The 15,505-nt window shown below is 35.4% G+C and overlaps 1 protein-coding gene and 1 long non-coding RNA gene across 5 annotated transcripts; one reads left to right on the forward strand and one right to left on the reverse strand.

The window, feature by feature from the left end:
- Positions 1-3,973: 3,973 nt before the first annotated feature.
- LOC110910371 lies at positions 3,974-6,928 on the reverse strand. 2 transcript variants are annotated; one of them, XR_002576078.2, is made up of 6 exons: positions 6,530-6,928; positions 5,048-5,128; positions 4,816-4,959; positions 4,671-4,716; positions 4,365-4,585; positions 3,974-4,226 (listed from the first exon to the last, which is right to left on the reverse strand). It is a non-coding gene; the product is annotated as an uncharacterized LOC110910371 (long non-coding RNA). The 2 variants fall into 2 exon arrangements; XR_002576079.2 differs by lacking the exon at positions 6,530-6,928 and adding an exon at positions 5,283-6,519.
- Positions 6,929-8,258: 1,330 nt separating this feature from the next.
- On the forward strand, positions 8,259-15,271 carry LOC110910370 (transcriptional corepressor LEUNIG). 3 transcript variants are annotated; one of them, XM_022155040.2, is made up of 15 exons: positions 8,259-8,459; positions 9,657-9,849; positions 9,929-9,981; positions 11,494-11,563; positions 12,512-12,603; positions 12,681-12,733; positions 13,249-13,346; positions 13,428-13,483; positions 13,557-13,719; positions 13,807-13,919; positions 13,997-14,149; positions 14,220-14,375; positions 14,463-14,597; positions 14,671-14,871; positions 14,951-15,271. In XM_022155040.2, the coding sequence occupies exons 2-15, from the start codon at positions 9,759-9,761 to the stop codon at positions 15,101-15,103; spliced, it is 1,587 nt and encodes a 528-aa protein (XP_022010732.1). In that variant the 5' UTR covers positions 8,259-8,459; positions 9,657-9,758; the 3' UTR covers positions 15,104-15,271. The 3 variants fall into 3 exon arrangements, with proteins under 3 accessions (XP_022010732.1, XP_022010731.1, XP_022010733.1); XM_022155039.2 differs by having other exon boundaries at positions 8,303-8,459; positions 9,646-9,849; XM_022155041.2 differs by having other exon boundaries at positions 8,303-8,459; positions 9,646-9,849; positions 13,258-13,346.
- Positions 15,272-15,505: the final 234 nt, after the last annotated feature.

The following is a 15,505-nucleotide window of genomic DNA, read 5'->3' on the forward strand; positions in this document are numbered from 1 at the left end:
ATGAACCAAACTAATATTGACCGAACATCATCGGTACTGGTACGAATCTTCATTTTTATACTTTTTTATTAAGAAAACTAAATACATGTCAACATTCCAATATACTTTGTTTTGAATATGGAATTATATTCAAAATAAAGAATTGTATGTATTGTAACTATACGGAATAACGATACTAATACTGGTATTCATTTTTATAAATTTCGATCAATGTAAAACACGTGATATCATTTCGACATATCACGACTTTATTTTCTGGTTACTTGAGATAACTTGTATGTAGTTCAACTTACAAATGCAAAATTAGATGTAAAAAATATTGTTAGAAAAAAAAAAAGCAAACCTTTCACCTTTATCCTTAACTTTCCTTTGCCGTTTATATTTTATTTTGTTTTGTTTTCTTGTTTTAACAGGAAGTTCACCTACAATGCCTCCCAGAGTTAGAGGAAGAGGAAAAGGTCCCATGCGAGGGGGACCATCAGCAGCAGGACCATCACCACATGGAAAGACAAAGTCTTATCCAACACCTTGATACCGGTAGGCCAAAGGCCGTTTGGTTCTCAATAGAGCTTCTAATTTATGTTTCTTTAACTCTTGACTCGATCTATCTATAAGGGGGAACGGGGCACTCGCGGGGAAGCCAAGTGTCGCACGGTGAATGTGCCGACTAAGGCTTTTGCCGCGCGGTGAAGGGGGAGGGAAGGTTGAAATAGGTGAATGGTTGCCGCATGCGGGGAAGGGGGAGGGAGAAGGTGTAAAGGTGGGGTCCACTAGTATTGAACCAATCATGCCTTTTTTTGTTTTTAAAAAAAAAAATGATTTAAGGGAAACCACCCCCTAACTCTTGATCTTCTAAAGTGGATATGGACCTATACTATTAACACATCGAATGGACATTTAAACCAAATCAATTTCAAACCACACAAGAGCAAAGTTTAGGTAAGGGCATGCACGAGTTTCGGTTCCAAACATTTAAACCAGAAATTTGCATCCCTTGTTTTTCGCGTATGCATTCGAGTACTAAGAGCATAACACACGTAGAACTCTACTAAATGCATTTTCAACAATGAAGTGGGTTTAAAATCCATACCAGTACCGTAACGAACGAAACCAATACCGACCAAAAAACACTGGTACCTATACGTGTATTCATCTTTATGGGTTACAATCTACTGGACCTGTAATGGACCGGGCTGATAATGACCGAAGACCTGTAACGAAGCACGCAAGTATCCCACTATAGATAACTTGATTACAAAAAAAGAAAGAAAACAATTTTAGCCAAAAATTATGCTTTTGCCCCCAGTGAAAAATTATAATTTTGCCTTCGGTTTAAACTACGATTTTGCCCCGTTTAAATTTACAGTTTTGTCATTAGTTTTGTTTTCTTCCACACATGTAAATTACGACTTTTCCCTCATTTTAAATTTACATTTTTTCATCAGTTTTGTTTGCTTTCCCAGTCTAATTATGATTTTTTCCCCATTGTATAAGTACAGACACAAGATGGAGGCATAGTGCGAGGCAACTGCCTGGAACTCCCTCATTGGCCCAATCAATTTACGATTTTATCCCCGCTTTAAAATTACGATTTTGCCATCAGTTCAAAATTACGTTTTTACACACAGTTCAAAATAAAATTATGATTTTGCACACATCCAAAATTTACAATTTTGCCCTCGGTTCAAAGTTACCATTTTGCCCGGTTTAGATTTACAGTTTTGTAATTAGTTTTGTTTTTCTCCTTCCAACCAAATTACGATTTTGCCCTCAATTTAAATTTACATTTTTTCCATCGTTTTTCTTTGCTTTGCTGTTTATTTTCTTTTTTTTGTCCTTTTCCGCTTTATGTATATACTAGGTTAGAACCCCGTGTATTACACGGGCTGAATAAATATAATTTTATATACTAAGGGGCTGTTTGGTAGCCTCTTAATGACAATTCAGATGCTACCTCTTAATGGTTTAAAACCTCTGAATGAATAAGATGTAATCTCAAGTCTGAATGGTTAAGAGGTAACCTCTGAATGATAAGTAATCACATGTCACATTCTTCTACATTCTCATTACACAAGCATCTAATTTAACTTAATAATAAATAAAAAACAAAGTAAAATGTTACATCAAAGTTCATTTTTTTTTTCTAAAAACATATATTGATAATTGTGTGTGTTAGTTGATTACATTATTCGTATTTAAGTCATGTAATACATTATTTGCCTTTCAAAAAAAAAGTTGATTACATTATTCGTATTTTAAGTCATGTAATACACGTGGTTATTCAATCTTGCAATGTACGGGTTTTTAAAGATGTAACTTTTTTATTACTTAGGGGCTGTTTGGTAGCCTCTGAATGGTCATTAAGAGGCTACCTCTTAATGGAACCATTAAGAATTTTACAGACAGATATAAGAAAAAAAATATTAAATATCTAAGAGACAAGCAAAAAAAAAAGAAATAAAATAATTATAGAGCAATAATCATTGAAATTATTATTAATAAATAACCCGTTATATTAATCAATATATTGATTGACAAAACGATCCATTTGTATTAATTATATAGATAGATTATTCAGATGTTTCTTAGCTAAAAGAACATACAAAAGTATATAGGAATAATATATGTCATGTAAATAAGTGAGGTTGAGAGGGTTAAAAAAATTACACAGTTAGTCCAAATGTTACAAAATGAAAAGTTAATACCCTAGAAGGTGATTTTAAACTATTAGTACCTAAATACTGAAAATCACATGTATTAATATTTTATTTATATAAGAGTTAATTATATAGTTAGTTCCTGTGGTTTGCAGAAAGTATGTAATTAACTCTTTATATAATTTAAAGATAATTTTATGTGAAGTGAATAGATTATTTTTATATATCTTTGAATTTTAGTCTTATCATTTATTAATATCTATATAATGAATATTTTTAATTATAAAAATAAGTATTTATAATTAAGTAGGAGATAATTAAGGAGGAGATAATGGATATATTTAATTATATAAAAATATGTATTTATAATTAAGTAGGAGATAATTAAGGAGGGAAAAGAGGCGGGAAAACAACAAAATAGATAGTTCCAATGAATGACACGTGTCCCCTATTGGTTTACTTTATTATATGTATAGATTATAGTTATTATTGCGCAAAACTATTAAGAAAAACTTTCGCAATTTAGGTGGTTGTATGAACATTCAAATATAGTGAGTGTCTCGGATTCGAAACCCTTCATGGAAAAGAAAAATTTTTATTACCTGCTGCTAAATAAAAGTTTGAGTATCTATTATTCTTAATAATATTTTCCGTGATTTATTCCTTCTTCTCTTTTTACTTTTACGTGGTTTTCTCTGCTTCTAAATTTGTAATTTTTATAACCAATCGGTATGGTACCGATATTTACTGGTAAAACACCGGTAAGTAACGAACTGAACGGGTATCATGCTTATCCCGTTACAAAACAAAGCGAATCGATAACGTTCGAATTCCCCGCCGCGCAGCGCGGGGTATTTCACTAGTTGGGTTGACAAACGACATATTTCATTTGGTATATTTGAATCAAGTGGTGTTCAAAGTAGGTTTTAGACATATTTAATGAAATCAAAATTCCTTCTTTTATTGGCCTAAGAGACATCTACGTGTATCATATATTTTGAGTAGAAATTTGTATGTCAAATTATGTTGAACTAGTATAATACCTCGCACACATTGCGGCACGTTAAACCGAATTATTCAATAAACTTTTTCCAATAGTTCAAGATTGCATTCCAGCCTCTGTAGGTGGATGGCGATTACAGGCTAAGTTGCAATCTGAAACATATCAACTTTCAGCAATCCAAATAATCTAGTGATTTTATGTCTTTAAATTAATAATACACTGAGAGTCACTATACTCATCAATTTACAGTAGCCCGGTATTACAACACATGAACCCAATATAACATGATCCGTAAAAACAAATGACCAACATGAACCCAAAGTTGCTGACTAAACACCCAATACCATTATATTACAAGCAGTCTACCTTACATGCATGAAGCATGGGCACCAATGATACCCTTGAGAGCTATAATTATACACCTCCCAATTGTAGATCCATTACAATATTAACCAATATTTATTCACCATACATGTAGTAAGAAAATCAATGTTGTGCTGTTTAGGTGTGAACAAAAACATAGTATATAGAAGTCAGAACCTGCAACTCTGCAAGCCCAAGGGATCCTGTATGGAATAGAGAAAGAGAAATAATCGGTCACTAATAACCCAAATACTTGCTTAGATCTTTTTTTATAATATGTACTTTGAATAGATAGCAATTATGATATTCATATAAAATTCCCATACGAGACATGCATTTACCTGTTCACATATTCGGCTAACGTCAATGCGTAGTTTATTTGCAAATGAAGCGCGTTGAAGCGGACGGGAATATAATAAAGAGCATAGTTGGTCTGCAAATGAAACGCGTCAAAGCGGACGGGAAGATAATAATTGTGCTTCAAAGATGAACTCCGATACTCTCCAGAAATAATAACTAATTTATACCAGGTGTGCCTAAATATGTGCCCCTAACTCAACATCTAAAACCCAAATTGCAAACAAATCATAAATCAAAACCATGTAAAATACAAGTTAAAAGCAAATGATAAATGAAAACCACACTACCTTGCAATCTTTCAAAGCAAATTAGTTGGCGACAAAGGTGGATATTCTGAAGAAGCATCAAACAGTGAAACATAAATAAAAGCAATGATAAAGAAAAGGAGGGGTGACCGCAATGGAAACGGTGGTGTATAGTGTCTGATACTACCTCAATTACACACTTGATTATAGTAACCACCGCCACATCCATTGATGGCTTCGAACTGCGGCCACTTCGTCTGATTCTGATACATGATTTACGATTACAGGTCGCATTTGGATTTTCTCATAGGATCCATAACTCTAATATTAGCTACAAACAATATAATTTATATTAAAATTTAAATAACTAATCATAAATGGAACACACCGGTTTAGTTATTGAAGCATAAAAGACATACCGTAAATAGGCCGTACACGGTGATGATAGTGCAGCGCGGGTGGTGATGGTAACCGTCTCATGATTTAGCATCCACACTTATCTTGATAACATAAAGCAACAAAATTGATAGAAAGAGACAAACCCAAATCAATCTCTCTAAGAGAAGCACCAACAATTATATCATCACTAGTAAGCTTTCAATATGAACACATTTGGTTTTCTTAGACGTTTGTTCGTAGGCTCAGATATACTACCTCATTATGGCTGCAAATCAACAGATTGCCACGCCAAAACAACGAAGACGGACGACTTTTCTTATATCATCACGGCCCATTCAATTTTCTCTGTTACAATTTGCCCCAAAAAAGTCGACAACTAAAGACGCTAACTAAAACATGTTAAAACTATTTATTTCAATATAACCCATAACAAAAACCCCCAAAAGTCCCTATTACATAAAGCAACACAATTGATAAAAACAAACAAACCCAAATCAATCTATTAAAGGGAAGCACCAACAACAACATCATCAATAGTAAAATTCCAACATGAACACATCCGATTTGGTTAGATGTGTTTCGTAGGCTCAAATATACTACCTCATTGTGGCTGCAAATCATCACATTGCCAAGCCAAAACAACAAAGATAGATGGATTTTCTTATATCATCACAGCCTATTTAATTTTCTTTCTCAGGTACAATGTTCATGTTCCTCATGTTCTCAAAGTACAGGAAGCAACAAAAACCCATATAAAACAATATCCATACATGCCACGCCAATGCAACATCAACATCCGATTTAGAGTCATACATATAAATTCATCACAACTCAGATCCGAAAAGAGATTATCATCGTCGTTTAACCCGCTCTGTGGTGCTACGGTTGCAACCGGAGTTGCCATACCAAGTAGCAAGCCACCATCATCGTTGGGTAGGCGAAAGGCCAAAACCTCACAAGAATCCAAGTTCTCGTCGCTTACAACATCAGCAAAGATTTTATGTTTACACTCGTCGTCGCCAAGATGGCCGAAATCCGCCGAAGATACGCATCTCAAGGGGGGGATGACCACCCAAATAATTCAATCAGAACAAACCAAGACCAAAACCACTATTGATTTCCATTGCTCCATTAATTGAGTATATATATATAATATAACTGAACATCATTTAATATGTATACACTACTATACAGTCTCTAGGCTCTCTAGGCTCTGTGTCACGAACCCAGTATATATAATTTAATTGAAGATTATTTTATATGTATATAGAGTCTCTAGTCTCTGTGTCACGAACCCTAGAATTTTCAATAATGGTAGTAAAAAATTACCCCAAAATTGAAAACTCAACGCCAATGCAAAACAAATCCAAAGATTTCACTTACAAAAAAATAAAATCCAAGCAAACCCAAAATTTGGTTTGCAAGATCAAGAAACCTCAAAATAGCAAATTTTGTGATTTTGTCACATGAATAAAGATAGAAGAAAGTGAACATGAACGAACCAGACGATTGAGCGGCGTCGGTTCTCTGGTGGTGGGTGGTTGGTCATCGGCAAAGAGACAAAGAAAAGACATGTCTTCTGTCCAATAGCCTGGATATGAACCATCCCACCGTACTGTCTTTCCGGTCGGTTCCAAGTTTTACAGATCAACAACCGTGTCTTTCCACACTGTCAAGAAACCCACAAAACAGCCACAAAACAGAGACGTCTTTCCACACTGTCAAGAAACCCACAAAACAGAGACGTCTTTCCACATTGTCAAGAAACCCATAAAATAGAGACACCAAGCGGTGACCGTCGTGGTGGTGTGACGGTGGTGATCCTGTGGTCACCGTCATTCTCTATCCCTTTTTCCTTCTCTCTTCTTCTGAGGTTTAAAAAGGAGATGAAAAGTGAAGATACGTGTCTCAAAGGGGGATGGCCTCCTAAATAGGTCAATCAGAACAAACCACGATCCAAATATCTATTAATATTAAATAATAATAAAATAAAATAATAATAATAATAATAATAATAATAATAATAATAATAATATTTATTAATATTAATAATAATAATATTAATAATTAATAATAATAATAATATTAATAATAAGTTTGCAACTGAGTCGAGTGGAGGAGAATAAAAGAAAAAATAATAGATGTATAGTGTTCATCTTGATGCGTTTGATCTATTTCTTTTCATTTTTTCTCAACAGAGCCTCTTTTTTTATTCAAACAAATTTTTGTTACCAATAGGATTTGAATCATCACCACATGGAAAGACAAAGTCTTATCCAACACCTTGATACCGGTAGGCCAAAGGCCCTTTGGTTCTCAATAGAGCTTCTAATTTATGTTTCTTTAACTCTTGACTCGATCTATCTATAAGGGGGAACGGGGCGCTCGCGGGGAGGTGCGCGGGGAAGCCAAGTGTCGCACGGTGAATGTGCCGACTAAGGCTTTTGCCGCACGATGAAGGGGGAGGGAAGGTTGAAATAGGTGAATGGTTGCCGCATGCGGGGAAGGGGGAGGGAGAGGGTGTAAAGGTGGGGCCCACTAGTAGTATTCAACCAATCATGTCTTTTTTTTTAATTGTGTGGGGGAAACCACCCCTTGGGCCAGGGGAAAAATGAGAGGGGAAATGAAATGACACAATATGACTGGGTGGGTGGAAATTTCTCTCCAATCTCATGAGGGGTGCACCCCTTACACCCTAACTCTTGATCTTCTAAAGTGGATCTCGACCTGTACTATTAACACATCGAATGGACATTTAAACCAAAGCAATATCAAACCACACAAGAGCAAAAGTTTAGGTAAGGGCATGCACGAGTTTCGGTTCCAAACATTTAAACCAGAAATTTGCATACCCCGTTTTTTGTGTATGCATACGAGTACTAAGAGCATAACACACGTAAGAACTCTACTAAAAGCATCTTCAACAATGAGGTGGGTTTAAAATCCATACCAGTACCGTAACGAACGAAACCAATACCGACCAAAAAACACTGGTACCGATACGTGTATTCATCTTTATGGGTTACAATCTACTGGACCTGTAATGAACCGGGCTGATAATGGCCGAAAACCTGTAACGAAGCACGCAAGAATCCCATTAGATAACTAGATTTAAAAAAAAAAAAGAAAACAATTTTAGACAAGGGATATAACTTGATTACTTTTTCAAAGCAACTTGAGGCAAATACATTTGGGTTAGAAAATATAGACGGGTCGGTCCAATGCAAGTTGGGCTGGGCCATGAATGAAATATGTAATAAGGTAACCCACCCACCACGCAGCGAAAGTTTTGACCTAGACGCCGGAACCGATGTTATTCCCTGAACGATCGAAATGTTTAGAATGCCGACAACGAGCTAATGGAGGTGGGCTGATAGCGTTAGAAATTAGCTCCATGATGTTTGGATCTGGAGGGATTACTGCTGTTCATAGGTATGTATCTCCTCATTCTTACATGTATTGTTGCATAATACACCTGTTCATTCTTAGTATATCAATATCATTAGCTGCTGCTTTTTTATGTACTATCAATTGCATACTTATTATTAAATAATTTTACATATTAAAATAGTTATTTTATTTATATGTTTATCAAAAGCTTGCTAGCCTGCCCAAGCCTTTAAGCTCGGCTTTAAAGTTTGAGTGCCCCACTAATCAGTGGCGGAGCTTACCATAAGTTCTGGGAGGAGGGGGGCTTGGTTTTAAAAAGTGCCTTGCGCCTAAGCACGAGGCGCAACAAGGCTCACACCCTAGGGTTTTATATTGTAAATGTATGTGCGCCTCAGAGCTGCGCCTCAGGGGTTTTTGATATTTGTTTTTAACTAGTGTTTAACCCCCGTGTTGCGGATCGTAAACCATGCTATGTAGTAAGCAAACAACGATCAAAACTGGAAAAATCATAAAACAAAAACTCGAATTTGTAGCACCATGTGACGTCAAACGTAGGTAAAAACAAACGCAAACTTATATTGTGAGCTAACGTAAAACGTAGACAAACTCATATATAGCGATGAAACTTTAAATTAAAGAAAAAACTTACAATGCGGAAAAGCTAAATATAAAAATATGGAGTGAAATTGTAAACTAAGGCCAAACACTACATCAAAGTAATAAAAAAAACCACAGTCCACCAGTCAGAACCAAAGAGTGGCAATTTTGTAATTAAGTCTTAATTAAGGCCTAGTTTTTACGCTTAGCTAAGTAAAAATGTAAACCAAGGCCACAAACTACATCAAAGTAATAAAAAAGGAATTTAAAAAAAAACCAGAGTCCACCATTCAGAACCAAAGAGTGCCAATTTTGTAATTAAGTCTTAACTGAGGCCTAGTTTTTACACTGTAGCTAAGAGCTACCCAAATTGTAAGATATAGTAATGTTTTTGACTTTTTGTGTCAATTTCAAGCAATTTATTTCTTTTTACGTGTGTTTTTGATGAATTTAATTATTTTTAAAAGATAGATATTTTTTAATTCCGCCCCGGTTCGTCTCGAGGCTTAAACACCTCGAAACTTGCTTCCGTTTTTTTAAACCTTGTTTATATTATTAGAATATGTCTTTTTTTTAAATATACTATTTAGCTCATGTTGCTAATAACCGTGTTAATTCTTCACAACTGAAGCGATAATGCAGTTATGTGGTCTCCGTCCGGTTTGGTTCATGACAAAGTCAAAGCAAAGCTTGGGGTGAGCAAGAGTCGGGGCGGTCCACGACCCGACACCCTTAATACAAACAATGTACAGACAGCTTTCCATGCGACTCATCCTCATATGGTCGGCTTCGGGTTTGACCCAACATTTGCCAAGCCTCCCTAGTCACACAACAGGTGGGTGAATATTCCTCCTATTTCAATGATTTGCAGTTGCATTAAATTTAAATAATCTGATTTTTAATGTTGTTCCCAGGTGAAAGTCATTCACTAATGTTGACTGAGGAAAGCACAGAAGTTATTATTAAGGTAATATAACAATCATCCTCATCTTCATAACCAACATGAAAACATGCATTGTTTGGTGAATCTAGTAAGTAACGAACATTAAAACATGCATCATTTGTAATAAATAACGAACATATTCTCATACAACTTAAAACAGAAATTCAATGGCAATACCCTCCACTTTAAAAACTTTTAATTTTAACCCCTGTATTATTACTTTGTATTTACACTCTTGAAAATTACATCTTTATATTACTCTATTTACAATTTTTTAGGACAACTTGCCTTTTTAACCCACAAGTTTGAATTCCGTCACAACCCCCTCAACTTTTAAACTTTGCGTTTACCCCTTGCACTTTACATTTTTACTTCTTCTACTATTATTTGAAAATTTCATATACTTAGGCTGGAGGGTGTGGTTGGAGCCCCCTAGGGGCTCGTTGAGCGACGGCCCTTCCACTCGGCACCGTTTATCAGGCCACGTCAGCGCCACCTAGGATCCACCTCAGCCATGGAGCCCCCTTTAATTTGCATGGTGTGGATGGAGCCCCCTATTAAACAAAACTAAAAAAAAAGATTTCATTGGTTTAAATCAAGTGGGCCCCACCTGATAAAGCCTTTCTCCCTCGTTACCATGATGGAGCCCCTCCTATAGCGCCCCCCTTTAAATCCGAGGGTGTGGAGGTATAGCACCCCGGGGCGCTATAGATGATGAGTTGGCGGGGGTGGTGCCCCCACACCCTCCGGCCTTAACGTGGACTATTCCATTCGATGTTTGCGACAGACAGTTCTAATTGCTAGTTAATATGATAGAAGAAGTTATTTTTAAGGTGACTTTTGTGGAATAAAAACCTAGGAAGACTGTAAAGTGAGTTCAAATCTTTTTGGGATTAACGTATTATTTGGAAACAAACTTTTTACCTTATAATAATAATAATAATAATAATAATAATAATAATAATTATTATTATTATTATTATTATTATTATTATTATTATTATTATTATTGTTATTGTTTAACTAAACCCAACTAAAAACTATTTACTATTAAAAAAAGCCCTTTATCATTTTAATTACTTTTAGTATATATCTTTGTTATATTATGAAGTCTTTAACATTTACGGAAGTTCATTTTAAACCTTTATATTATGAAGTATTTAACATTTACGAAGTTCATTTTAAAGACAACATAGTACAATTAATATTTACAATATGTAAAAATGAACGTTGGGTTTTAACTTAACATTTGAAAAATATATTTCTACGTAAAAAAGATAATTATTTTGAACTTAAAAATATATTTGAAAGATTCTTGTAATAATGAGCGTTGGGTGTTTTAATACTTGCATGCTGTTTGAATTAAACCCTATTGTTATAATACACACTTACATGCATGTTATTTTTATAAATACTACTTTCAGTCACCTTTGTCTTCTAAAACAAACACCTTCTGTCAAATCTTTCAATAATCTTTCAAGAATCTTAGACATGGATGATAGGAGGCTCAATTCCCACATTTTTTCCTACTTGCAGAGAAGATCTTATTCGATGTCCGCTGACACATTTGGCATTGAAAGCAATGCAGTTAATGAAAGAGTTCCAGGTAAAGTTTAAGGGTTTTGCACTTTGAATCTTTTTCTTTTTCAAAGATTTACTCCTTTAGTCTTTGTAATTATGAAATTTTTTACATTATGGTTTTATAACAATAGGGTTTTATAGAATCTTGTTCTTGATATGAAACAATAGGGTTTTATAGAATCTTGAAAATACTAATGTTGTTCTTTACATGAAACAGTAGGGTTTTATAGAATCTTGAAAGTACTAATCTTGTTCTTGACATGAAATTGATAATTATATGTTTTTTATAAATAAATCTTATATAGAATTGATAAATAAATGTTCCTATGGAATTGCAATTTTTAACAATGGGGTTTTATTGATAATATAAATGTTTTTAGAATATTTGGGGTGAATAATCTTATCTCTACAAGTTCGCACTAATCTTGAAAATGGTGAATTTCTGACACGACACGAACTTAACTCGAAATTCGCAGGTTTGGATTTAGTCTAAACGGGTTTGGTCAGTTTCAAGTTGAACCCGCGAACCCGTTTGGCTAAATGGGTCGGGTTGGCAGGTTGACCCGTTTAACTGATTTATGCTATACTATATTTTTTACGATATATTTTATGTCATAAATTAAATTGAGTGTGTATTTTATGCCAAAATTATAACTTAAAAAGAGAATTTTGACATAAAATTCTATATTTTAAATGCAATTGTATTACATACAGTTCTATTTTTTTAGCAACTTTTAATTTTAATATATTATTTGTGAAAAAATATTAAAAAATAAAAAATTTCGTGTTGACCTGCAAAAATTCGGTCATGTTCGGGTGTATATGTATGGTATGATTTTTGGGTTCGGGTTCGTCTAAAGTATTCAGGTTCGGATTGGGTTGGGTTGAACCCATCAACCTGTGTACATGACCCGTTTAGCACCGGTTTTATCTTATTATTGTTATTAAAAAAGGTGTTTACTTTTTGTTACAGATCATCCAGAGTTGCTAGAAGTCTGGTGGGCCGGGTGGGGTAACTACTGTTTACCAATCCCTGAGATTGTAAGAATATTCTCTCCCGAAGAGGTAATTACTTGAAACCAATCTGGTTTTTCACATAGATGATATGTACAACAGCTCCTAACAAGTAGTTTATGTCACAGGAAGTGCCGGCGTTGGTTGATGATTTTGTACTTACACCGTTGAGAACGATTCGGTGAGTTTCATGAATCCATTTAATAAGTTCCACTTAAAGTAATATTTACAAATTATTTTATATTGAAGATGTAATTTTTTAACTGAAGAGTTTCAAATTCCCTCATAAGACTTTTTAACTTTACGGTTTTTACTTTTGAATCACCCTGATATTCTGTCGGCTAGAGGGCTCAGCTCTCCGTGCCTGGTGCACTGCTATTTGCCATGAACTTCAGACTCTCCGTTTACAACTCAGCTCTGATACCGGATTGTTGGCACAAAACACTAACCAACTCAAACATAATGCGGACACTTGCATAAAAACGAACCTGACACCCACGTACTCAACTACGCCACTACTAAAAAACGACCCATTATCTAAAGGAAAATACTGAAACAAAGAAACTGAAACGTAACTGACAAAGTTGACTTGACCCACTTATCAAACTTCATGCAGCTTACATCCAAAATAAAACCCATGTGTTATATTAGTGAATTACTTCCAATATGCGTAAATATTTTTGATTTTTTTTGAAGGCTCAATAGACACGTATTACAGTACATGTGGGCGCATGGTTTTCCCCTATCGGCTGCTGTATTTTCTGTAGAAGCTCATGTTCAAGAGAATGCACAAGGTACTTGGCATTTCTTATTTTACTTACAATGTAATAGTTCTTAGTTTTTATCGTTTTTGTAACGAGTTCTTTTTTTTTCAGATTGCGATGGATTACTAGAACGTTTCTGGTATTGTCTGTGCGGTATGATTAGCCAGGTTCGTCCGTCTGATTATCTATCCCTTGGCAAACATACATGCACATGTTAATTTTTTTGTCTTTGTATCTCAGGTCAACGTAGTCTCTGAACCGCACGATCAGCCAGAATCAAGTGATGTTCAAGATCAGCAGCCATTTGTGAGCTTGGGAGATAAAGACATCGTATGCTCAAGTGCAGCTTACACAAGTTCATCACAATCCCATGGTGTTGGCCCTTCAATGCTTGATAGCCAAGGTTTGTTTGTTTGTTTCTTTATTCCTTCCTTTCCATAGAGTTTTACTTATTTTTTTTTAATGCATGTTACTTGTATGTATAAAGCAGACTTTTCGCTTCGAGCTTTTTGTACTGTGTTTCAAGATACGACAGCAAGGGTTAATGCCTGCCATTTCTCCTCGGATGGCAAATTTTTAGCTTATGGCGGAGCAAGAGCACCGGTTTGTCAAACATGCCTTTTTTATTTTACAAACCATTGATAATGATATTTTGTTAACTAGTTTGAACCGGCCTGCAGCTGTCGATCTGGAGTGTTGAAACACGTAGCCACATTGCTACCGCTATGCATCATCTGCCTGGTAACATCGTCGACATCCGTTTCCAACCGAAATCTTATGTTTTTGCAGCGGCTTTTTCTGACGTTGTTATCCACTGCTTCAATACAACTAGTGTAAGGCATTTGATTTTTATTTTTTGTTCTTTCGTTTCATGTTGTAGTAACTTTTCATGTTTTGTTTCAGGTTAGGGAACCTCTATATGGTCTTAGAGGTCATTCTGTTTCAGTTACGACCGTGGATTTTATGCCTGGAAATCCAAATGTCTTATGCTCCGGTGACGTCAAAGGTAATCTACTTTTATGGGACATGGGACGGAGAACCCGCATTTGCTCATCCGAGGTTAGTTTTGTTAATGATCATACTATTGTGTTGTTATCCCTGTGCTGAAATCTGTCATTTATTGTTTGTATTTGTTTTTGGAAATAGGTCGGAAAGGGCATAATAAAACAACTCAGATTCCAACCGAACAGCCATCTGTTAGCTGTTGCCTTTGGAAAAAACGTTGTGGTTGTGTTTGTTCAATCTGGCAAGATTGATGCAACCAGTAAACGCATTTTAGGGGTATGCACCTCATCATATAGTTAATAACATACTTTCCTCATTTCTTGATGTTTTTAACGTTTTCTTTATACAGGGACATGATGACACCATAAAATCTATTGCTTGGGACCCTACTGGCAGATTTCTGGCTTCTATTTGCCAGCGAAATGCTCGGATTTGGACATCAACAACGGATGCTTGGATGTGTGGTTACCAATTGGATTCCGAAGGCCACGTGTTTGAGTCATGTGTGTTCCATAGTACCCGCCCTCAGTTGTTGATTGGCTCCTACACGGTAAATGTGTAAATGTGTTTCAGCATGTTTTTTCCAAGTATATTTATTCACTCACTATGTATGTGTAAATGTGTTTCAGCATGTTCACATGTGGGATTTCGCTCGTCGCAGTAAACGGATTTTCGCGATGCCTACTAGCGGTTTTATCTCATCACTGGCTTGTTCCTCGGAAGCCGGATTGATTGCAACTACAAGTCGATCAGGTGATGTGAAATTGTGGAAAACAGAATAGAACTTGGAGCGTACTGTTATAGAAATTGGTATAGACCTTGGAGCGTTTTCTGAAAGGGGTTGGGATGCGTATTGAATATTGAGAATGGTAATCTTTTCTGCATTTATTGCAGTGTTTACTTTCTAGATATCATCTTGTTTGCCTATCATATATTTGATATTTTTTTAATAAGGTTAGAGATAGGTTTATTCATGTTCTCTGTGCATAGGAGTTCTATGTATATTTTCCTGCAATATGCTCCCAACCCACATGATATTTTTATTATTCAAGTGGTCCAACTTGAACAGTTACTGATTAGTCAAGGGCTTGAGATTTTACATGGTAGTTTACTTCTGCATGCCTGGCGAGTAGTCCATGGTCATTAGGGTTGATTTGTTGGGATGCGTATCGAATGGTCGTATT

The sequence above is a fragment of the Helianthus annuus genome, chromosome 15 (assembly GCF_002127325.2).
Source record: "Helianthus annuus cultivar XRQ/B chromosome 15, HanXRQr2.0-SUNRISE, whole genome shotgun sequence".
NCBI lineage: Eukaryota > Viridiplantae > Streptophyta > Magnoliopsida > Asterales > Asteraceae > Helianthus > Helianthus annuus.

What these genes read in the sequence shown, in the direction of transcription:
- LOC110910370 (XM_022155040.2), top strand. Translation starts at nt 9,759, where the DNA reads ATGTACAGACAGCTTTCCATGCGACTCATCCTCATATGGTCGGCTTCG. An exon ending in ACACCGTTGAGAACGATTCG is followed by an intron (nt 12,734 to 13,248) that starts GTGAGTTTCATG and finishes TTTTTTTTGAAG; the next exon opens with GCTCAATAGACACGTATTAC. An exon ending in ACTGCTTCAATACAACTAGT is followed by an intron (nt 14,150 to 14,219) that starts GTAAGGCATTTG and finishes GTTTTGTTTCAG; the next exon opens with GTTAGGGAACCTCTATATGG.